This window comes from Crassostrea angulata, chromosome 2 (assembly GCF_025612915.1).
Source record: "Crassostrea angulata isolate pt1a10 chromosome 2, ASM2561291v2, whole genome shotgun sequence".
Lineage (NCBI taxonomy): Eukaryota > Metazoa > Mollusca > Bivalvia > Ostreida > Ostreidae > Magallana > Magallana angulata.
In genome coordinates, this window is record NC_069112.1 from 61,312,816 (window position 1) to 61,337,066 (window position 24,251).

Below are 24,251 nucleotides of genomic sequence, written 5' to 3' on the forward strand. Positions count from 1 at the left end.
GAAAGTTTCACGTAAATCGGCCAAGTAGTTTTTGAGAAATCGTGCACACAAAATTTGTAAGAAAAAAAAAGAATAGGGAAAAAGAAACCGAACGAAAACAATAAAGTCTTCCGTTGGAAACGGAAGACCTTAATAATAAGAAAAATGAAAAAGAAACAATAGAATAATAGTAGGGTCTTCCGCTGAAGACGGAAGACCCTAATGAACCAAAAATGCATGATTTAATTTGATAATCGGTTTAAGGTTTGTAATTTTTTTTTCAATTTTCATTATTTCTAAGTCTAACTCTAGATCTGCTAGATACATGTTAAAGATGAAAAGACTCTCAACTGCCTTTGTTATATCGGGCAGGATATTACTGCTTTGTTTGTCTAGACATAGTTTTGTTCGTTTGTGTATATCTAATAAGAGCCTATTGTTTGTCCAACTTAAGAAAACCCCTGGAACTAACACAGAATATACAAAATATACACAACAGTTGTGTCGTGTGCCCAGGTGCACGTTTGTGTATATCTATTGTTTGTCCAACTTAAGAAAACCCCTGGAACTAACACAGAATATACAAGATATACACAACAGGTGTGTCGTGTGCCCAGGTGCACGTCAGGGTTTCTAAAGGCGTTGAATCTTAGTATGTACGAGTATACGATAAGTCTAGTGAATTAAAGTTAATGTACATTTGAAGTTCATTTTCAAAGTATTATTTCCTAGCTCTGGGTTTCAAAAATGTTACGTCTACAAATTAACGATACATGTATGTAAGAGTAAATTCTTGAGGCTAATTAATTAATGTACCGGTGATCATAAATAGGGTTTAATTATTTAAATATATGTATAAGGGTGAATATGTCATTCCCGGCCTGGTACATCATACAATTGATGTACAAGTATATGTATACATCATTTGCAATTGCCACATGCAGTAAATACGTCACCGGTAATTGGTAATATTGTTTGTTATAGAATTGATAGTTTAAAAAGCATGTATACAATTAAATATTTAAACATACTGGAACGGCCCCGCGATCATGAAAACCGGGTAATTGCGGGAAATTGAACAAATACCCGGTACCCTAAAAGTTTCAATACATTTTATAAAAGAAATGATTTCATTTTCTTTCTTACATTTTCATACCTATAAATTAGATGAACGTATATCTACTCGGTTTAAATTTATTAACTAAGAAAGCCTACTAGTGAGCCTAACGGTTTCCATTTAGGTATAATATATTTTTGTTCACTGAAGACCAAGTTGTGTATTTCATTCTAAATACATGCATGCATGTAATTTATAAATTAGATATAGTTGATTATTACAAACTGAATGATTTGTCAATGGTTTGTCAAAATCTTTTCAAGTCAACACATTCAATACATTGATTCAATATCCACCGATATAAAGGATATAAAAACATACATAAATATGTAAGTTGCCGTGGCGCAGAGGAAGTGTGGTGATGCTAGTAAACAAAGTCTCCCGGGTTCAATTCTCGCCGTGGGCGTTTTTCTTTTTTTTTCCCCATTTTTTTTTATAGAACAAAAATCGTTTTTAATACCTTTCCTTTCATAAAGTTAATATATTTTGTTGGTAAATTAAGCACAATATTGAATTAAATTTTGTTTAATGGCTTAACGGTGGCTTAAAGGGAGCTTAAAGGTAGCTTAAAGGTGGTTTAAAGAAGTTTGGACATTAAGGACCTATAAGTTGTCCTTAAAGGTGGCTTAAAGGTGGCTTAAAGACAGTCTTTAAGCTGCCTTTAAACCATCTTTACGCTTTCTTTAAGCCACCTTTAAGCAACACATATAGCTTATAGGTGGCTTAAAGATCGTCTTTAAGCTACCTTTAAACACCTTTAAGCTATCTTTAAGGAGGACTTAAAGATGGTCATTCGTCCTGTGTTTAGGTCTATAGACACTTTGTAAGTAGGAGTTTTTAATAGCCGATTCTATGTCTGCGCCGGGTACCCCGATCATCGACTAGTTTGTGTACCGAAAAAAACAAAACAATTGATATTTTTATTTTATGTTTTGTTCATTGTTAAATGTATATGACAATTTTTATTAATATTCGTAACTAAAAGTTATAAAAAATGACCTGAAAATTTTTCCGATCGGGTTCGGTATTTTTGTACTACTCAGGAATGTTGTATAAACTTCCAAAAAAAAACAAGAGGCCCAGGGGCCACATTGCTCACCTGAGAAACAATTGCCTTAACTCTGATCAAATTAGCAGTACAGTATCAAAATATCTTAACAACTAAGTACAGTAGATCTTGCTAAAAAAAAATTCAAAATCTGCCAATTTTTATCTACATCTTTTTTATGCCCCCCTTCAAAGAAGGGAGGGCCTATTGCTTTGCTGCTGTCTGTCGGTCGGTCTGTCGGTCCACCAACAGTTTCCGTTCATTTTCTTCACAGAGGATTAACATATTGAAATGAAATTTGGTATACAGTTTTATCATGATAATATCTAGGTCAAGTTCGATATTGGGTACGATCGAGCAATTTTCGTCAGAGTTATGGCCCTTGGACGTAGAAAAATTCTAGTTTTTTTGCAGTTTCTGCTAATTTTCTTCGCAGAGGAAGAAAATATTGAAATGAAATTTGGTATACAGGTTTATCATGATAATATCTAGGTCAAGTTTGATTTTGGGTTTGATAAAGCAATTTTCGACAGAATCAGGCCCTTGGACTTAAGAAAAATTCCAGTTATTTGAAGTTTACATTCATTTTCTTTGTGGATGTTTTCATAGGAAGGGGGCATAAGTGTTTCACAAACATCTCTTGTTTTTTGGTAAATGCCAAGCCCCTTCTATTGTTGTAACTGTAAGAAGATTTTTCTCTATTCCTATATACCCCCCCCCCCCAATTTCACGGCCGCATTTTTTTCTAGGGAATCATGGTTTCATCAAACTTAAATCTACATAACCTGTGCTTTCAAAATAAGTACAGAGTTTTGGACAGAAAACTTTCCCAAAATATTTTTAAAGATTGCCATTGTTGAGTCTCGTCCAATAATGTGGAATCCTGCATCAATTGCCTGTTGATTTCTCTGGAACGGTACACTGGTGGACCTTCGGGAATACGGCAAACCTACCCTTCGTTTTAGCTTACGGCCAACAGCGCGCCACAACCTTATACCTTATACCCGGTTCGTACTGCACACGACCGATGCAGATCCAGACGAATTCTCTATCACCGTAAAATCTACGCGGTCACAGAAATATAATACTTTGTTTCTCAGTGTTTACACATCTAATATAATTGTACTATGGTCAGCTATCAATTTTTTGTAATACGTCACAAGTATGACGCAGCTACGACGGAAAACCTAATCGTTGCTCGCAACGAGCTCGTTTCTAGTTTTTATTTACTATTCAAATCGTTAAAATCGGAATTATTGAGTTTGCAGCTACATAAATAAACCAATGTGTGCATTACAGCAAGACGCAAATCTTGTGTATTAGAAAACGGCAGACCGCTCGCTAGTCCAGCTAGCCGCGACCTATTTCCTCAGCCGCGGGCAAAGATGTTCACATACAGCTCGAAATTCAGCTAGATTTTAAATGCGACTCAAATGCACGGCATAAAAGCAGTTTTTCTTTTATCCATAATGTGTTTCACTAGAAATAACTAAACTGTTTAATCACTTTTCGTATGTTAACTGGTACCCATTATGTCAGTTACACGCACAAATACCACGTTTATTTGTCAAATAAAACACATATACATGGTAACAAGTCTAGCTTTTTACTCTCATATTACGCAATAACCGAACAAAATATTATTGTAACGGCATTAATAAGATCATAATGAACTTTTGCAGCGACAGCCATATTGAAATATTAACCGTTTTTTTTAGTTACAGAGCGATTACTTTCAAGAACTCTAGGTCCCTAATGTGAGGGGCCAGCCCCTTTTTCTTGATGTCAAATGAAAGATCTTTAAAGCATAAATCTTTTTGTTCTACGTGTCTTTACAAAATATTTCCGAGAAAAAAGATAAAGTAAGAAAACCATGCAAAATCACAACACTTTTTAAATTTCATTTTTGGAGCCCTAACGTGCTTCAGTGCTTTTTGCGCTGAACAATTATACCCTATTGCAGATGTACATTCTTTTGACTATCATTCCTGAAATTTTGAACTCAAAATCTTTTTTAGTTCATGAGATCCTTCGTGGACAAGCCGACACTCTAAAAATCGTTGAATTGTTATTATATCAAAACCGGAAGTGACGTCCCGATTAAAAAAAAATTCCAATAAGGTTCAGAGCAATATCTATCAGATCTGAAAGTTTCACGTAAATCGGCCAAGTAGTTTTTGAGAAATCGTGCACACAAAATTTGTAAGAAAAAAAAAGAATAGGGAAAAAGAAACCGAACGAAAACAATAAAGTCTTCCGTTGGAAACGGAAGACCTTAATAATAAGAAAAATGAAAAAGAAACAATAGAATAATAGTAGGGTCTTCCGCTGAAGACGGAAGACCCTAATGAACCAAAAATGCATGATTTAATTTGATAATCGGTTTAAGGTTTGTAATTTTTTTTTCAATTTTCATTATTTCTAAGTCTAACTCTAGATCTGCTAGATACATGTTAAAGATGAAAAGACTCTCAACTGCCTTTGTTATATCGGGCAGGATATTACTGCTTTGTTTGTCTAGACATAGTTTTGTTCGTTTGTGTATATCTAATAAGAGCCTATTGTTTGTCCAACTTAAGAAAACCCCTGGAACTAACACAGAATATACAAAATATACACAACAGTTGTGTCGTGTGCCCAGGTGCACGTTTGTGTATATCTATTGTTTGTCCAACTTAAGAAAACCCCTGGAACTAACACAGAATATACAAGATATACACAACAGGTGTGTCGTGTGCCCAGGTGCACGTCAGGGTTTCTAAAGGCGTTGAATCTTAGTATGTACGAGTATACGATAAGTCTAGTGAATTAAAGTTAATGTACATTTGAAGTTCATTTTCAAAGTATTATTTCCTAGCTCTGGGTTTCAAAAATGTTACGTCTACAAATTAACGATACATGTATGTAAGAGTAAATTCTTGAGGCTAATTAATTAATGTACCGGTGATCATAAATAGGGTTTAATTATTTAAATATATGTATAAGGGTGAATATGTCATATGCCCGGCCTGGTACATCATACAATTGATGTACAAGTATATGTATACATCATTTGCAATTGCCACATGCAGTAAATACGTCACCGGTAATTGGTAATATTGTTTGTTATAGAATTGATAGTTTAAAAAGCATGTATACAATTAAATATTTAAACATACTGGAACGGCCCCGCGATCATGAAAACCGGGTAATTGCGGGAAATTGAACAAATACCCGGTACCCTAAAAGTTTCAATACATTTTATAAAAGAAATGATTTCATTTTCTTTCTTACATTTTCATACCTATAAATTAGATGAACGTATATCTACTCGGTTTAAATTTATTAACTAAGAAAGCCTACTAGTGAGCCTAACGGTTTCCATTTAGGTATAATATATTTTTGTTCACTGAAGACCAAGTTGTGTATTTCATTCTAAATACATGCATGCATGTAATTTATAAATTAGATATAGTTGATTATTACAAACTGAATGATTTGTCAATGGTTTGTCAAAATCTTTTCAAGTCAACACATTCAATACATTGATTCAATATCCACCGATATAAAGGATATAAAAACATACATAAATATGTAAGTTGCCGTGGCGCAGAAGAAGTGTGGTGATGCTAGTAAACAAAGTCTCCCGGGTTCAATTCTCGCCGTGGGCGTTTTTCTTTTTTTTTCCCCATTTTTTTTTATAGAACAAAAATCGTTTTTAATACCTTTCCTTTCATAAAGTTAATATATTTTGTTGGTAAATTAAGCACAATATTGAATTAAATTTTGTTTAATGGCTTAACGGTGGCTTAAAGGGAGCTTAAAGGTAGCTTAAAGGTGGTTTAAAGAAGTTTGGACATTAAGGACCTATAAGTTGTCCTTAAAGGTGGCTTAAAGGTGGCTTAAAGACAGTCTTTAAGCTGCCTTTAAACCATCTTTACGCTTTCTTTAAGCCACCTTTAAGCAACACATATAGCTTATAGGTGGCTTAAAGATCGTCTTTAAGCTACCTTTAAACACCTTTAAGCTATCTTTAAGGAGGACTTAAAGATGGTCATTCGTCCTGTGTTTAGGTCTATAGACACTTTGTAAGTAGGAGTTTTTAATAGCCGATTCTATGTCTGCGCCGGGTACCCCGATCATCGACTAGTTTGTGTACCGAAAAAAACAAAACAATTGATATTTTTATTTTATGTTTTGTTCATTGTTAAATGTATATGACAATTTTTATTAATATTCGTAACTAAAAGTTATAAAAAATGACCTGAAAATTTTTCCGATCGGGTTCGGTATTTTTGTACTACTCAGGAATGTTGTATAAACTTCCAAAAAAAAACAAGAGGCCCAGGGGCCACATTGCTCACCTGAGAAACAATTGCCTTAACTCTGATCAAATTAGCAGTACAGTATCAAAATATCTTAACAACTAAGTACAGTAGATCTTGCTAAAAAAAAATTCAAAATCTGCCAATTTTTATCTACATCTTTTTTATGCCCCCCTTCAAAGAAGGGAGGGCCTATTGCTTTGCTGCTGTCTGTCGGTCGGTCTGTCGGTCCACCAACAGTTTCCGTTCATTTTCTTCACAGAGGATTAACATATTGAAATGAAATTTGGTATACAGTTTTATCATGATAATATCTAGGTCAAGTTCGATATTGGGTACGATCGAGCAATTTTCGTCAGAGTTATGGCCCTTGGACGTAGAAAAATTCTAGTTTTTTTGCAGTTTCTGCTAATTTTCTTCGCAGAGGAAGAAAATATTGAAATGAAATTTGGTATACAGGTTTATCATGATAATATCTAGGTCAAGTTTGATTTTGGGTTTGATAAAGCAATTTTCGACAGAATCAGGCCCTTGGACTTAAGAAAAATTCCAGTTATTTGAAGTTTACATTCATTTTCTTTGTGGATGTTTTCATAGGAAGGGGGCATAAGTGTTTCACAAACATCTCTTTGTTTTTTGGTAAATGCCAAGCCCCTTCTATTGTTGTAACTGTAAGAAGATTTTTCTCTATTCCTATATACCCCCCCCCCCCCAATTTCACGGCCGCATTTTTTTCTAGGGAATCATGGTTTCATCAAACTTAAATCTACATAACCTGTGCTTTCAAAATAAGTACAGAGTTTTGGACAGAAAACTTTCCCAAAATATTTTTAAAGATTTCCTCTAAATATTCCTATGTAAAAATTCAAATTGCCATCGCGGCCCCGACCTACCACTAGGGACTGTGATTTTGCAAACTTGAATCTACACTAATCGAGGATGCCTCTACACACGTTTAAGCTTTTCTGGCCAAAATTCTTTAAAAAGAAGATTTTTAAAGATTTTCTCTATATATTCCTATGTAAAAATTCATCCCCCATTTTGGCCTCACCCTACCCCTGGACTATTATTTAAACAAACTTAAATCTATACGATCTGGGGATGCTTCCACTCAAATTTGGGCTTTCCTGGCCTAATAGTTCCTGAGAAGAAGATTTTTAAAGATTGTCTCTATATATAAAAAATTATCCCCCATTGTGACCCCGCCCTACCCCCAGGTACCGTGATTTGAACAAACTTAAATCTACATTAACTGAGAATGGTTAGACGCCAATTTGAGCTTTCTCGGCCTTATAGTTTTTTAGAAGAAGATTTTCTCTATATATGCCTATGTAAAAATCTATCCCACCATTGTGGCCCGACCATACCCCTAGGGACTATGATTTGAATAAACTTTAATCTACACTACCTGAGGATGCTTCCAGTTTAATTTGAGCTTTTCTGGTTTAATAGTTTTTGAGAAAAAGATTTTAAAAGATTTCCTCTATATATTCCTTTTTAAAAATGTATCCCCCTCTTGTGACCCAACCCTACCCCCGGGGACCATGATTTGAACAAACTTAAATATACACTACCTGAGAATGCTTCCATTTTAATTTTAGCATTTCTGGCCAGATATGTTTTGAGAAGAAGATTTTTTAAGATATCCTCTATATATTCCTTTCTAAAAATGTATCCCCCTCTTGTGACCCCACCCTACCCCCGGGGACCATAATTTGAACAAACTTAAATCTACACTACTTGAGGATGCTTCCATTTTAATTTGAGCTTTCCTCGTCTAATAGTTTTTGAGAAGAAAATTTTCACAATATATTCCTATGTAAAACTTCACCCCCCTCTTGTGGCCCCACCATACCCCCAGGGACTACGATTTGAACAAACTTGAATCGACACTACCTGAGGATGCTTACATTTTAAGTTGAGCTTTTCTGGCCTGATAGTTTTCGAGAAGAAGATTTTTAAAGATTTTCTCTATATATTCCTATGTTAAACTTCACCCCCTCTTGTGGCCCCACCATACCCCCAGGGACTATGATTTGAACAAACTTGAATCTACACTACGTGAGGATGCTTCGATTTTAATTTGAGCTTTTCTGGCCTATAGTTTTTGAGAAGAAGATTGTTTAGCTCACTGAGACGAAGTCAAGGGGAGCTTATGCTATACCCTCGGCGTCGGTGTCGGTAAAGTACATGTTTTTCTAGATAATAATGCTATATTTAAACTTGCATAGTAGATTAAACTATAATATGAATGAATCGCAGAGGTAGTTTCAGATGCAGAGCTTGATATCCATTATCAAGGATGCTAAAAATACATCTTAGTTATTATGGTCCTAACTTCACAAAACTTGAATGGATGCAGGTGTGTCTTATGATACAGATGCACGTGATAGGCATGGATGCTGAATCTGAGCCATAGGTTTCGGATGCTGGAGGAGGTTAAGGTTTTAAGAGCTGGTGCCCTCTGATGGTGATATCTTAGTTATTACTGATCCTAAATTTACCAAACTTGCATGGGTGATGGGTCTTATGATACTGATGCACCTGAAAGGCATGGGTGCTGAATCTTAGCCATAGGTTTCGGATGCTGGATGAGGTTTAGTTTTTTGGAACAGGTCACATGTTTTATAGATAATACCTTGCATAGTTGATTTAACTATATTATTAATGAAATGCAGATGTAGCTTTAGATGCAGAGCCTGATCTCGATTATCAAGGATGATAAACAAATCTCCTATTTAACTCAAACCTGCTTGATAAATAGATGTGTTTGTTGTTAAATGATATAACATGATTCCTATGATAAATTATTGTATGATATGATAACTATTGTTTAATATGATACAAAATAATATAATATGTTATAATGGAAAAAGTTATGATACGATATGAATTGTATCAATTTTTTTGATATTTTATGATATGATATTGTATCATGATATTGTTATGTATAGTATAGTATATTATGATACAATATTGTATAATATGATATTATATTATATATTTATTATATGATCACATGAAACGGTTACATATGATATTGTAATATAGAATATTGTATCGTATGATACGATATTGTATATTATATAATATTGTATCATACGATATTGTATAATATGAAATTGGTTTCTATAATTTAGTATTATATCACATGAAATTGTATAATATGATATTGTTATATTACGTAACACCGTGTCATAAAATGTATTATATGATATTGTAATATATATCATTCTATCTTATGATACAAGTTGTATAATATAATATTGTATTATATAATATTTTTCTATATCACACGATATTGTATAATTTGATATGATACAATCTTGTATCAAATTTTATTGTATCATATGATACAATATCATATTATGTATCAAATGTGATACATTATCATACAATACGATATCATACTATATTATATAATATAATATCATATGTTACAATATTATGATGTATTATGTGATATGATATTGTATTATATAATACTATATTGTATTACATATTATGGTATTGCATAATGGGATTAAATACAATTATTCATAACACAATACAATGTCATATCATATGTTACAATATCATATCTCATCATTGTTTATTACAGTATTTTATTGTATTATATGATATAAATTGTAAGTATGATAGGATGCGATATTGTATTTTATATTATTGTAAAAACATTGTATCTTATAATACCGTATAAAATGAACATATGATTATCATACAATTTTGTAGCACGTGGTAAACGATTTTATGTCAAAACAGTATCCAGGAATATCCAAGATTATTAAGTATAATTTTCATATAATATGATATAGGTTGTCTAATAAAGGTGGTGCCTCATAAAGGTGATGCCTCGTCTCGGTGAGCTTAGTAATCTGTGATAACCTATGTTTAAGATTTCCTCTATATATTCCTATGTAAAACTTGATCCCTCAATTGAGGCCCAACCCTATCCCCGATACCATGATTTGAACAAACTTGAATCTACACTACCTGAAGATGCTTCCACTTTAATTTGAGCATTTCAGGCCAGATATTTTTTGAGAAGAAGATTTTTAAAGATTTCTTCTATATATTCCTATGTAAAAATTGATCCCCCTCTTGTGACCCCACCCTACCCCCGGGTAACATGATTTGAACAAACTTGCATCTTCACTATTTGAGGATGCTTCCATCTTAATTTGAGCTTTCCTGGCCTAATAGTTTTCGAGAAGAAGATTTTTAAAGATTTTCACTATATATTCCTATGTAAAACTTCACCCCCCTCTTGTGGCCCCACCATACCCCCAGGGACTATGATTTGAACAAACTTGAATCTACACTACCTGAGGATGCTTCTATTTTGAAATGAGCTTTTCTGGCCTATAGTTTTTGAGAAGACGATTTTTAAGATTTCCTCTATATATTCCTATGTAAAAATTGATCCCCACATTGTGGCCCACCCTACCCCCGGGGACCATGATTTGAACAAACTTGATTCTAAACTACTTGAGGATGCTTCCATTTTAATTTGAGCTATTCAGGCCTGATAGTTTTTTGAGAAGAAGGTTTTTAAAGATTTTCTCTATATATTCCTTTGTATAACTTGATTCCCCAATTGTGGCCCCACCTACCCCCTAGACCATGATTTGAACAAACTTGAATCTACACTACTTGAGGATGCTTTCATTTTAACTTGAGCTATTCTGGCCTGATAGTTTTTGAGAAAAAGATTTTTAAAGATTTTCTCTATATATTCCTACGTAAAATTTGATCCCCCTATTGTGGCCCCCTCTACCCCCGGGGGCCATGATTTGAACAAACTTGAATCTACACTACCTGAGGATGCTTCCACACAAGTTTAAGCTTTTCTTGGAAATAGTTTTTGAGAAGATTTTTGAAAAATACGAACACATTTTCAATAATTCACAATTATCTCCCCTTTAAAGAGGGCGTGGCCCTTCATTTGAAGACACTTGATTCCCTATCACCTAGTGAGGCTTTGTGCCAAATTTGGTTGAAATCTGCCCAGTGGTTCTGGAGAAGAAGAAGAAAATGTGAAAAGTTTACAACGACAGCGCCGCCGCCAACGCCGACGACAGACAACGGACAAATTTTGATCAGAAAAGCTCACTTGAGCTTTCAGCTCAGGTGAGCTAAAAACTACAAAGTTCTCCATGAAATAATTCCAATTTTTTCATTAAAAGTAATAATTACGTATCACATATCACATATACATATTGCAACGTGTTACGGGGTCAATCTTCTATATTACTACGCATGCGTATTTACTGTAAACAAAACACATGCAGGTCTTGCGAAGATTCTCCTGTACATGTTTGTTGATAAAAATATGTTTTTTCTACTTCTCCCAGGTAATAATTGTTCAAAGGTTTTTTTTTTTGTTTAAATAACCCATATTATTATATATTTTGTAAGCATGCATTTTTTGTGTTTATAAAAAGAAGTTGCTACAGCCAAAATTCATTTTTGAATATTAGGCCCCCTGACGGGTTATTTGACATATATATGTCTGTTTATTTTAAAAATGAACCAAAATTGGTACACCGTTTTCAAATTATCGAGTAAGTGAGGATGGGTTCCGTTTAGAGAGTCCCTTTAACATCGTACACCATGATGACCGTAGTCGGACGAAGATCTTGTAGTTTTCAGCTTGTGTCAATTACTGTCAATCAAAGTCCACGTGGTACCAAGGAAAGATACAAGATTATTCCGGTTTGCAGACCCTTAAATTCCGGAAGCTCACACTTACGTTAATTAAGTATGTGAAAGGGATTTTTATGTGTTTCAACTATTACGATCAACGTTATTTTTTTATTTCCTAACGATACAATATGTAAATCTGAAGTTATTCACACATATATTTTCAGCTGTTCTGTCTTCTTAAAAAAAATATCTGGGATGTCTCACTACTTACAAACAACCTTGCGTATATATATATATATATATATATATATATATATATATATATATATATATATATATATATATATATATATATATATATATATACATATATGTGTGTGTGTGTGTGTGTGTGTGTGTGTGTACATACCGTGAAACCATTTTGTTTCCATCCATTTCAATTTTTTTGTTATCTGCATCTTACTCTTTTTGAGGTCATGCAGGCTTTGGCTGTATGTCTCTTTCATTAAAAGTTGTAATTCTTTTTCATTGTTCTTTATAGCAGTTTCTAGTTTGCTTCGGGATGTTGAAATAAATTCCTTTGTAGACATCTGTAGTTATTAGAATAAAATCAAATAATAAATACACATATTTTTATTGTTGTAGAAAAAAATAACCTTTTAACCTTTGTATATTATTGTGCGACACAAAATAATCTTTAAGTCAAGAAGAAAAAAAGTAAAGCAGTTAGGAAAGGAGTCTTCTCGTTATCATACATCTTTCTTATAATAATAAATTCATGAAATTTTGACACAATCAAACAGATTATATAACTAAATAATTCTATCAGTTTAATCAAATTTGACCTCCTTGTTTTCGCACAAAGGTCAGGTCAAGGTCACTTCCATTTTCCTTAACTTAAAGGATGATAAAAATAAATGAAGTTCTTTGCAGCTATGTGGACATCTGTTTAAGAGATGAAGAATCTATTCTTCGGTGAAATGATAGATTTTCAGAATGTCTATGAACTAATTCAACTAAATTGGAATAAATATTGAAACTAAAATTGATACTGCTTAGCCAGCATTTCCTCTAATTTTCTTAAATTCTTGAAGATATTTTGATTATTTTTTTATGCTTCCAATATTAAAATATTTCTGATTTTTACGTATTCTGGAGACTTTATATAAGGATATAAATTGACAGAAAAGCTAATATACTGACCATTAAATAAGAGAGAAAAACTGACTCGAGTGATTTTTTTCCACACAAACTAATATATAGGATGGGCGCTTTAAAAATCTTACAAAATGTAATTTGACAGGCAATCATATTTTAAAAACATATTCCGCAACCGAAGTATCATCTCATTAGTTCACATTAGTAAAAAATTTAACATTAATACTATTGTTTTGAAAATGCTTAAAAAAAGACTCATTAATCAACGGCAATTCTAAATTTTGAAACATGTGATATTTTCCTACGCCAATATTCCACCAAAAATATAGTCCTTGTTAGATTCTAAACATTGATTAGTATTTGTGTGCCAAGTTGTATGATATACTATTTTAATTTCCTTTTATCTTGAATTAGCAGTTAATCAACTTAACGTTTAACAAGTCGAAAACCAGAAAAGACTCCTTCCTTAATTATCGAATTACACAATTATAATTCATTTTTTATTTCTTTTTTATTTTCTGGTATATTTCCCTACCAGACATTCTTTTCTGACAGTGAGCGGCCACGGTTCTAATCACTCGGCCATCTAGACATATAGCCATATACAAATAAATTTTAATCATTTAAAAAATAATTCTAAAATTAATATTTTTCATTGGAACTCTTTATTACGAGGAGATACAAAAAAGATGCGCGAGGAACGTGTCGTCTGACCTTAATTTATTTTTTAAATAAGGGTCCAGAAATTAAGAAGTAAAAAAAATAAGAACTAGAGTGTTTTTCTGATAAAACTTCTTCGGATACCATTTAAAGTTTTTAAGCATTAAACTGTCTCATATAATGTTGCTCTATATAGTTCATATCAATCAATATCAGTCAATATTAAGTCTTATATTCTCCAAAATAAATCGTTCTTTTAGAAGTCAAGTTCGTGTCATATTTTCTTATTTTAATAAGCGTTCAGCAAAACTTTTGAAGGTGCATCTCTACACCAAATTAATGTTGGAGATTTTTGCTGCGGCAAATGTTACTAAAACTAGGCACAATATTAAAAAATAATATACCTCAAAGAAAAATAAATTTCCTTATGAAGAATTTCTAAAATATCAGTCTGGTTCCAGAAGAAAAAAAGAAACAGGTCTATACCAATACATGTAGATATAGGGTAAATAGAGCTTATGATAATGTTTGAATCTGAAAAATTAAATTTTGGATGAATGTATGATATATAATTGACTCTTTAAAGCAAAATGTAAGTAGTAAGATTGCCTTTTACTTTTATATATGCATCAGCTATTATAAACAAAAACCAAACGCATATATTTACATATACCAAGTATTATTCCCTCTATTTCTTACGGATATTTATAGTTAATTCATAGTTCTATAGAAACAGCCAGACTGATATCTACACGCCCACTTTATCGATTGGTCGAAATCTTACAGGGGTTGAAACTGACGAGAAAGTGACAGGACTGAAATTGACATGCCCTGTTTATCGATTGGTCAAAACCTACAGCGACCTGAGAAATATCACAGACTGCACGAAATAATAATGAGGATGCGAGACTCGAAAGCTTCCTTGAGACGATTTAGTGGTTTCTTTAAGCTAACATTCTTATGTACATTAACGGTAATTAAGTGAATTTTACTTACTTTTCGTAATCAATTTATCAACAAGTTAAAAAAAGATGTTAATATAAACAATAAAATGCTTTCTTTGGTGATTCATGCGGGTTATGAAAGTTGCTATCAATGCAGAAAAAAAATTCCACGTTTCAAATTTCCTTCCGGTGACGACTAGAAGTGACGGCAAACATTTTCTCGACCCAGGTGCATAAGAAAAACACGGTAGATCTATCATCTCTGAAATTTTAACCCCTATATCTTCACTCGTTTTTGAGAAACACTGCAGACAAAATTTTATTTTAAAATCGTTTAACGACGATAACTTCCGACTGGTAGTATATTTTTAAAAATTGAAAAAAAAAACAATTTCAGAAAAAACACTTTAAGTTTGAAATTTTAAACGAGCCACCTCCGAAAAATCGTCTGCGCAAAATCGGTGGGAAAAAAAGAATAATAAATAGATGCGATCGCGTTGCGAACAACGAGTGGGTCTTCCTTCGAATTTTCAATCAGATGCAATAAGATTTAAATCTGTCTGGTGTCGATTTAAATGAGTTTGAAAATTCAAAAATAATATGATTATTCCAATGATTTTTAAAAGGTGTCAATTGACGCAGAAATACAAGCGCAATTCAAAAAACATGTTTTAACAATTTTCTGAGGTCATTTTAACAAGATTTGGGGGAAAAATTAATTAAAACAAAAATAGATTTCATTTAATCAATTCGAGTTAGATATCATTAGACGCAGAATTGCAAGCACAACAGAAATATCATGCTTTAAATTTAGTCTGAGGCCAATTTAACACGATTTAAATGAGTTTAAAATTTTGAAAAACTTAATTTCATCGAATTACTTCGAAAGAGATGTCATCAGAACAAAATTGCTAGCACATTTTAGATATTAAGTTTTAAAACCAAGCTGACGTCATTTCACACGATTTAATTTAGAATCTTAAAAAAAATAAATTAAATTCATCTTTTCAATTCGAGAAAGCTGTTATCAGACGCAGAATTGTAAGCACAACTTAGCAAGCATGTTTTAAAATTAGTCTGAGGCCATTTTCACACGATTAAAATGGGTTTAAATTTATTGAAGAATTTAAATTTCATCCAATCAATTCGAGAAAGATGCCATTAGACGCATATTATTTGGTGCAACTAAGATATGATGTTTTAAAATTATTCTGATGTAATTTTAACACGATTAAAATAAATCAAGAATTCTTTACACCTTAAATTCATCCAATCAATTCAAAAAAGATCTCAACTGACGCAGAATCGTAAGTGCAACGTAAGATTAGTCTGAGGTAATTTTTATATGATTCAAATAAATTTAAAGTGAAATAAATCTAAATTTCATCTAATCAATTCGAGAAAGATGACATAATATGCAGAATTGAAAGCGCAACTTAAATAATATGTTTCACTTTTTTTTTATTTGACACATTCAGCAGACATACAATGCATAATTTTGATGCTTTAATTAAATAATTCAACAGTGCAGATTTTATTTGAGAGAGAGAGGGGGGATGGAAGGAAATTCAAATAAAAATTGGATTCCATTGAAATTATAATTCATATTGTTTGCAGGACACACATTTTTTCAAAAGATTATGAAAATGAGGTCAGAAATTTATGGGGATTTCATTGCTATTTCAGTTCCTTTTCTTCAAACTCTAGAGGAGTTAAAAATAATAATTTTGATTTCAAGGTTCTCGCTGAAAAAGGTGAAATTTATAAGATTTTTTTTATTAATTAAGATATCTATTGAGAGCTATGATGCATATTCATGTAATATTTATTGTCCAAATACGGACACCACGCATTTTTATGAAACTATACAAATGCACATTAATGATATGCATTTGGTTTTAGATCCTACTATAGATTGTTATAATCATAAGGCTAGAAATGATTGCGATTTATGCATATATAGATCCTTTAAGACAGTTACATGAAGATTTACGTAGATATACTTCGAGGAAACGATCATCTCTTAAGGTCAAGATCTAGTAAATGATCCCAGACTGTCTTTTCGGTGCTAGAACCATTATGACGTCATAATCGATTTGATGAATCTTTTCCCGTATTTTACGGCTTTAAAGAAATTATGTGGAAAATAAAACAATATTTTGACATTCTATATTTAATCACGGGAAACGTAATCCCGGTACCTATATTTAATTTAATATCATTTTAAATTTGATTTGATGAATCTTTTCCTGTATTTTACGGCCACAAAGAAATTATGTAGAAAATATAACAATATTTTGACATGCTATATTTAATCACGGGAAACGTAATCCCGGTACCTATATTAAATTTGATATCATTTTAAGGTCAAGAGCGTTTTTGGAGAAACTGTAGGCATTTTAGATATATTTTATTAGTCAAAAATGAACAAAACTCCGAGATTTGTTACTTTTATCCGTTATATTTCATAGAAAATGGTTGTTTAAAACTAGCTGCAGGACTGTAGCTCCCGGTCTGAAAAAATTGGGATGGACAACCTGGGAGCTACAGTGCCTACCATAGGAACAATCGTATATTAATTTACATCGAGATCGAGAGTCGCCATTTTTAAATGTAAACAAACTTGCACTACTTTAATTTACAGGGCTGCTGATGGTGTTTAAAAGAATATCAGAGGCAAGTGAAGTGACGGTGTCTGTAGTAAAATGTCCGAGGAATTTTTTGGGATCAAATATTTGTACAGAATGTGATCATAAATGAGATTAATCGGTCCAAAAATAGTGCAATTTTTAGTGCGCCGTAAATTGCAGTTTTTTACTATGGGAGGCACCGTAGCTCCCATGTCGTCCATCCGAATTTTTTCAGACCGGGCGCTACAGTCCTACAGCTAGTTAAACATGATTTTGCATTGTGTTTACCAAATATTTAAGCCCCGATACACCCTATGAAACAAAGATCTTGTTAAGAAGCATCATTAAGATAATTTATATCTTGAATTTTATAAACCTGTAGGCATCTTTGATTAACTAGATCTTGACCTTAAGCAAATAAGATTAGATTTCTTTTTAAATTTCTGAATCATTACTGTCTAGTTCAAAAACATGTACAATAGAATTCGGTTACAGGTCCGATCATTCGGCCATATGCATGTCACTAATCATTAGTGATTTTAAGAAAGGAAGAAGGCTGTTGAAATTTAATAATCCCTACTTTATGATAATGATTATTTCGAGTGTTTTAGAGATATCATACTTCAAGTTAAGAAACAATATGCTGTACCAGTTTATAATATAAACAATTTACATCAGTTGCCAGATGAAAATATTCTTTTCATCATTAATGATCAATTATTCCTTGAATCATTGTGAATGGAAGTACGAGGTAAAACTATTTTCTTCATCATAAATTAAAAAGAAAAAAGATAAACTGGAAAAAGAATTGGTGAAATAAATTTAAGACATTGAAAAGAATATTACTGAAGGCAATGTAGATTTACTATATAACAACAATCAGGAATAAGAAGCTTAGAAAACATAAATTACAAGGCAATTACAGAACCAGTTGCACGGTTCGGTATGGTTTGTTTTGTGTTTTGTGTTTTTAATCGGTTCGCGTCTTGCATGGTACGCTTTGCTAAAAATAGCTGCACGCTTCGTGAACGGTTGGCTCGTTTTATTAATGAGGTAGGCGCAGCCTAAACGCTTTGATTTTTTACATATAAATGCGTGGACTCTGAGGTCCACGCAGAAAATATATAAGCGAGGTCAAACCGGATGCTATGGGGAAAATTCAGCCTGCGCATGAGCTAGCCTGGTTCCTGTGCGTAATGGGTAACTTAGGGAACCAGGTTAGCACACGTTTATCTGAATCGGGATCGGGATTCCGTGTCATATGCACACATAAGTTCAAAGGCGCTGTAATTGTAAAGTTGTCGGTAAACAGTAAAGAAACAAAGTATTCTTTTAAATGATTGGCATGTGATATGAATTATCAGTATTATAAAATATGTTAATGTTATGCCGACCTACAATATGCATCAAATAGCATAATTTGCAATGTTTTGTTGTTTTCCGAATACACTTGAACTTAACTTTACTTTTATAGTAGGCGAGGCTAGAGAACTTCCCGATTAAATTGTTTAAGCATTTAAGTATGATTAAATAAATATGTCAGTGTATAAAAGTTTAAACCTCAAGAAAAATGCATCAAAATATGACATTTTTAATTTACACAAAGCTGTCACTGCATAGTTAACAAAGTAGTGCGAATCGTAATGTGTACGCAAATAGTAGAATTCACCGAGTGCCTGATACTATACATGCAAACTTCATTCATAGATAGATCATAATTATTTTAGAAGTATGAATCCTTTAAATTTTGAGATGAAATGTCAGGGCTATACATACATGTATACTGAATACAATGTACAAATTTAGTGGTGCAAAGCAGAGGACTAGAGTCGGTGAAATCTCTGATAATCTTAAGGCTTTCACGTTTTCGTTGAAAACACATGCAAATGGTCCACGTATTGTAGTCTTTTTTTAAAGGACAGCAACTTGTTTTGTTTAGTTTTTTGCACGAATGACTTCAGCAAGGTGGTAATTATGACAAGCATTTTTTTTATTTATATGATATATTACATATGTAAATCAATTTAATTAAAATTAAAACTTAATATATATGCGTTCCCCCGTTTTTGATACGTTGCGTGAAACGTACATTATTCTCGTCGAAAACCGGGAAGCGGAGGGTAGTTTTAATTTTGACTAGTCTTGTATTATTCGCATTTAATTTAAAATAAATGTAATTATTACAAAAGCTTAAAGAACTGTTTCACTTTTTGATTGATTCTATGATTTTCTGCACTTGTTCGTTTACACAGATCACACCTATATGTAACCAGTCCTCGCTTCTCTTATCTGAAATAAGATCGCGTGTATAGTCAAGATATGACAATTAGTTCTTGTTAGTTTGTTAAACTATACCTGTACATGTAACATATTTCTTACGATATGTACACAACTGGATATACACAACACGTCAATAGCTTTAAATGGCAATATTTATCATTTTGTTGGACAAGTGTCCGCTCTTCACTGTATTTGTTACAGAATTTTATGCTCCGTGTATATATTTTGTTTATATTTTTATATATCACTTGCCCTGTATATTTTGTGTATATTTCATTCATATCAAATGCTTTTTAAATAATGTTATGTTTTAAATTTGTAGATATGTTATTTTGTATATACGTTTTTAAAATGAAAAAAAAAACGAATAAAAGGGAGTATTCAAATGTCGCATTAATGATTTTACTTAATAGTTAGCTAATATTACTTTTTATGTCGAAATCTTTAAGTAAGTAAGTTCTTTAATTTTCAAATTAACGTCAATTGTTAAATAAGCCTCACAGGACCGCTTAGTATTTTAATTTTATAGTTCAACCTGTTTTGACATCTTACCTGGCACGTGTGAGCGTTTTAATTACATAATTTGAACAGTGGTTATTAACGCCAATTATAATGATTGTAACCTGTTCGTTTCATTTTTATCCACGCCCAGAAGTAATTAAATTACCAATTATATTTTATGTTTCGGGATAAACTTTATGGGCATGACTTTGTAATTATCGACGAAATAAAACCAAAAGCCAAACGCAAATTGTCACCTTTCGACATTTGCAATCTAAATTAAAGAAACTTTATATTTTGGCTTTATTTTAATATATTTTTATTTTATGTTCCTTTTCTTTTTCAATCTTGAGACCTGTTTTTTTTTTTATTGGGAATTTAGACCTTTTGACATTTGCAATCTAAATTAATAAACTTTTTTTTCATATTTTTTTTCTTTTTCAAAGAAACAGACTTGCAATGCAATGCAATGTATTGTGAGTTCCTCACATAGCCACAAATCTGCTGTGCTATTCCCCAAACATCACGACGGTGAAAACCAGAGTGTGATACATCTATAATCAATTGTCAATCATTCATTAAAGTTTTGTGTCTCAATCACTCACAGTGACTAAAATCTCGTGGGTATCAACTTTGTTAAAAGGAAAGGTAACTAAGATATTTAATATATCTCACCGGAAGTAGAATATGTTTGCTTATTAAACATTGTATTGTTAACATATATAAGATCGTATACTAATATATTAGTTCTTAGTAAATAAAAAATAAGAAACTTTAAGTGCTTTCGGTGACGGCCTGAAGTGACGAGAATTCACACAAAATAATGTAAACACAGAAACATACATAGGACTATCATCCCACAAAGTTTGGTTGTTCAAGTCGTACCCATTTGTGAGATCTCGTGATGTCAAGGTTTTTTGTCTCGGGACAGGAAACGGACAAACGGAAGTGCTCGGTGAAAATAAAAGTTTTGATTTCTTTAACACTGGATAACTGTATTTTATTGTTTATCAATTTTACTAATATAGACAAACAAAAACAGTTTAAAATTTCAAACAACTTGATGTTATTGAACTCTTCAAGAAGTGCTGATTGACAAAATGGGAGCGGTTAAACGCATTTTCTATTAAATGTTTATCATCAGTATAAATAACTTGCACTTTCTGAGATCTCGCGGGAAAATGTTTATCATCAGTATAAATAACTTGCACTTTCTGAGATCTCGCGGGTAAAACATTTGTTTACAAATTGGCTTGATATTTGAGATATCTCACCATAAGTAGAATTTTTTTTATCTATTTGACATCGGATATATGACATATACAAGGATATATACTTATGTGAAAATAAATTGAGTGCATTAAAATATTTCTGACGTGCTTCCGGTGACGAACGGAAGTTATGACGAACAAATCAAAATAGTTTAAAGCCATCTACAACTATAGGTCTATTATCCTACAAAGTCTGAATGCGTTAGTCCTCGTCATTTTTTAGATCTCAATGTCACAAGCTTTTGGTCGCAGGACAATGAAGGCATGTAGGCCTTTTGTTTATTTTCAAGGATGATAGGTATTTTTTTTAAAGAAAAAGCATTTGACTCTTCCCTGTAAATTCAAGTAAGTTTATTTCTTAATTGTTTTTGGACAATATATTTAACTACTATTATAACTATTTTTTTTTTGGGGGGGGGGGGGGAATTGCACAAAAATGACTGCCCCATCTTCTTTTTCAATGTTTGGTTTGGGTTTATTAAACTTTTTAACCCATTTGGACTTTTACCTGATACAGTGCCATTTTTCTGTATGGTTAGTAAGCCCATTATATTTATTTAGTACGTGTTTTCCGTACTAAATTTACACTTCCGTTAGGTCTTTTTTATGTTGGATACATTGAGGTAAGTCAAATAAAATTAGATAAATAAGTGTAGATTTAAAAGTATAAGCAAAATGTTTTCCTGTGTATTTAACATAACTTATAACTAAAGGTTTATAAAACGCAAGTGTTTTAAAATGTCTTTATTCTTTTTAATCGTACCTTATCGGGATTTAGATTCCCCATGACATTGATATGTTGCTTGTGGACGGAAAAACAGTTAAGCCAGACTGCTCGTTTTTCTGATAAAGTTCTCTTACAACAAATAAAATGACATCAGGCATTACATATTCTTGTTGTAACTCGAACTTTGAATATATGTACAGGTACAAAAATAACAATTTGATTCATACTATCAAACCAAAACTGTTTTTAAAAAGCAACTATTTAGAGCTGTAAATTAAAATTATTTTGCAAGCTTAAAAGAAACCTCAAAACTTGGAGGACAATAACGATGAACCAGCGCTGTTACATCGTTATTTTAGTAATAAAACTTCCAAAAATTTGCAATAACATAATTTGAGGGGAAAAAAATCATTCAATCACAGAACATAAACTATCATCATTCGTGCAATTAGTTATGTTAGAAACTTAATTAAAATTTGATAAATCTCATTTATCATGTACTAGAAGTAGATTCTCATGACGAAAAACTGGTTTTGGCATGTGCGACAATAAAACGTTGCAACAGCAAATTTAACGTCAATACATTATAGACAAAATACTGTAATAATTCTGAGGAGAATATTATTTTTCCAAATCAATTATAAAACTTGAATTATAATAAGATGCAATTGAAAACGTAATATGATAAATACTGTTCATAAAATCGTACGGAATAAAATAAATTAAAATTATCTATCATAAAATTAGCCGAATGACAAAGGAAACATTTAGATAATTTAAATAACTCAAATGTATCTTACTCGCAATCTAAAATCAATCTTATTCGCTTACCTTTATCTTTCTTTAGAGTTTATAAATGAATAAAACATGAACAGAAGTCGCATTTTAAATGAAGTCGTTATCTTGCTATCAATAGAAATGACCTACCTAAAATTGACTTTTGGTCGATGTGTTGACATTTATTCAACACAAACAAAGATCATGCTTTAACTTAAATAATTATCTAGCTGTTAAACATACTGACCCTCATTAAATCAACCTTTGGTCTATGTATTGAAATGAAATTTTATCTCGATATGTTCACACATGATGAATCACTTGATAAACCATGTGCTAAAGTCCATAAGTAGCTTATCGGAATACATGTAGATCTGTATAAAATAATATGTCTTACAATATTTGTCGGATCTTATTACCTTTGAAGTTCGCTCCTAAAAGGGATATAACTTTTGAATCGGCCCATTTTTCAAACTGAACATTACAAAAAACGTGTATGCCAAGCTATAAGAGACTTTGGTCAAAATGAACAATTCAATGGGTGAAAACTATCTAGTGGGTATTCTTTTTTTTAACAAGAAACACATGTCTCCCCTGGGTAGGCAAGACTTGGCCAGGGCAAAACAAAAGATTGGCAGTTATTAATCTACCAATCTCATTAAAATTTCAGGATATTTGATGGACTAGTATATTTGTATTCGCTGTAAATATTGCTGCAAAATAATGCGTATTTGGAATTGCCGATTGCCGATCTGCCCCGGCTTTTATTTTGCCACGGCCCGGGTTTGCATACCCAATTTACCAATACTCGTATTCCATACTTCTAAAACGAGGTTCTTTGTTTAAAGCAGCCATGACATTATACGAAAAACGGTCGATCTGACTATGATGAATTTGCTTGTTGCGCAACAGTTCGCGTATGAAGGGAAATTTTGAAACATGCAAAATATATTGGTGCCGATTTTGTGAAGTAAATTGAGACTAAATATTTCAATGCATTGACAGTTTTCACACATGACGTTGGTGTTAGCTTGTTCTGATTTTCGTTTCGTTTTCATTATTTATGCTTTGTAACCTGGAAACTATCGTCTGTATTTCGTGATTTTTACGTATCAAATCAAACAGAGACTTCGGTAAATCAAACAGTTAACTGTTTACCTGCGCAAATTAAGCAAAATCTGGTGTAGGGGTAGGTGCCTACTGAAATAC

The 24,251-nt window shown here is 32.3% G+C and overlaps 1 protein-coding gene across 3 annotated transcripts in view; it reads right to left on the reverse strand.

Moving 5' to 3' along the window:
* Positions 1–23,179, reverse strand: part of LOC128173291 (uncharacterized) — an 84,365-nt gene extending 61,186 nt beyond the window's left edge. The window contains exons 1-2 of one of the 3 annotated variants that reach the window (XM_052839006.1): positions 23,097–23,179; positions 12,504–12,684 (exon numbers count right to left, since the gene is read on the reverse strand). In XM_052839006.1, coding sequence (XP_052694966.1) covers positions 12,504–12,684 — 181 coding nt within the window. In that variant the 5' untranslated portion in view covers positions 23,097–23,179. Of the gene's footprint in view, positions 1–12,503; positions 12,685–22,301; positions 22,379–23,096 lie in introns of those variants that run through there. The other 2 variants (XM_052839007.1, XM_052839005.1) reach the window with 2 other exon arrangements.
* Positions 23,180–24,251: the final 1,072 nt, after the last annotated feature.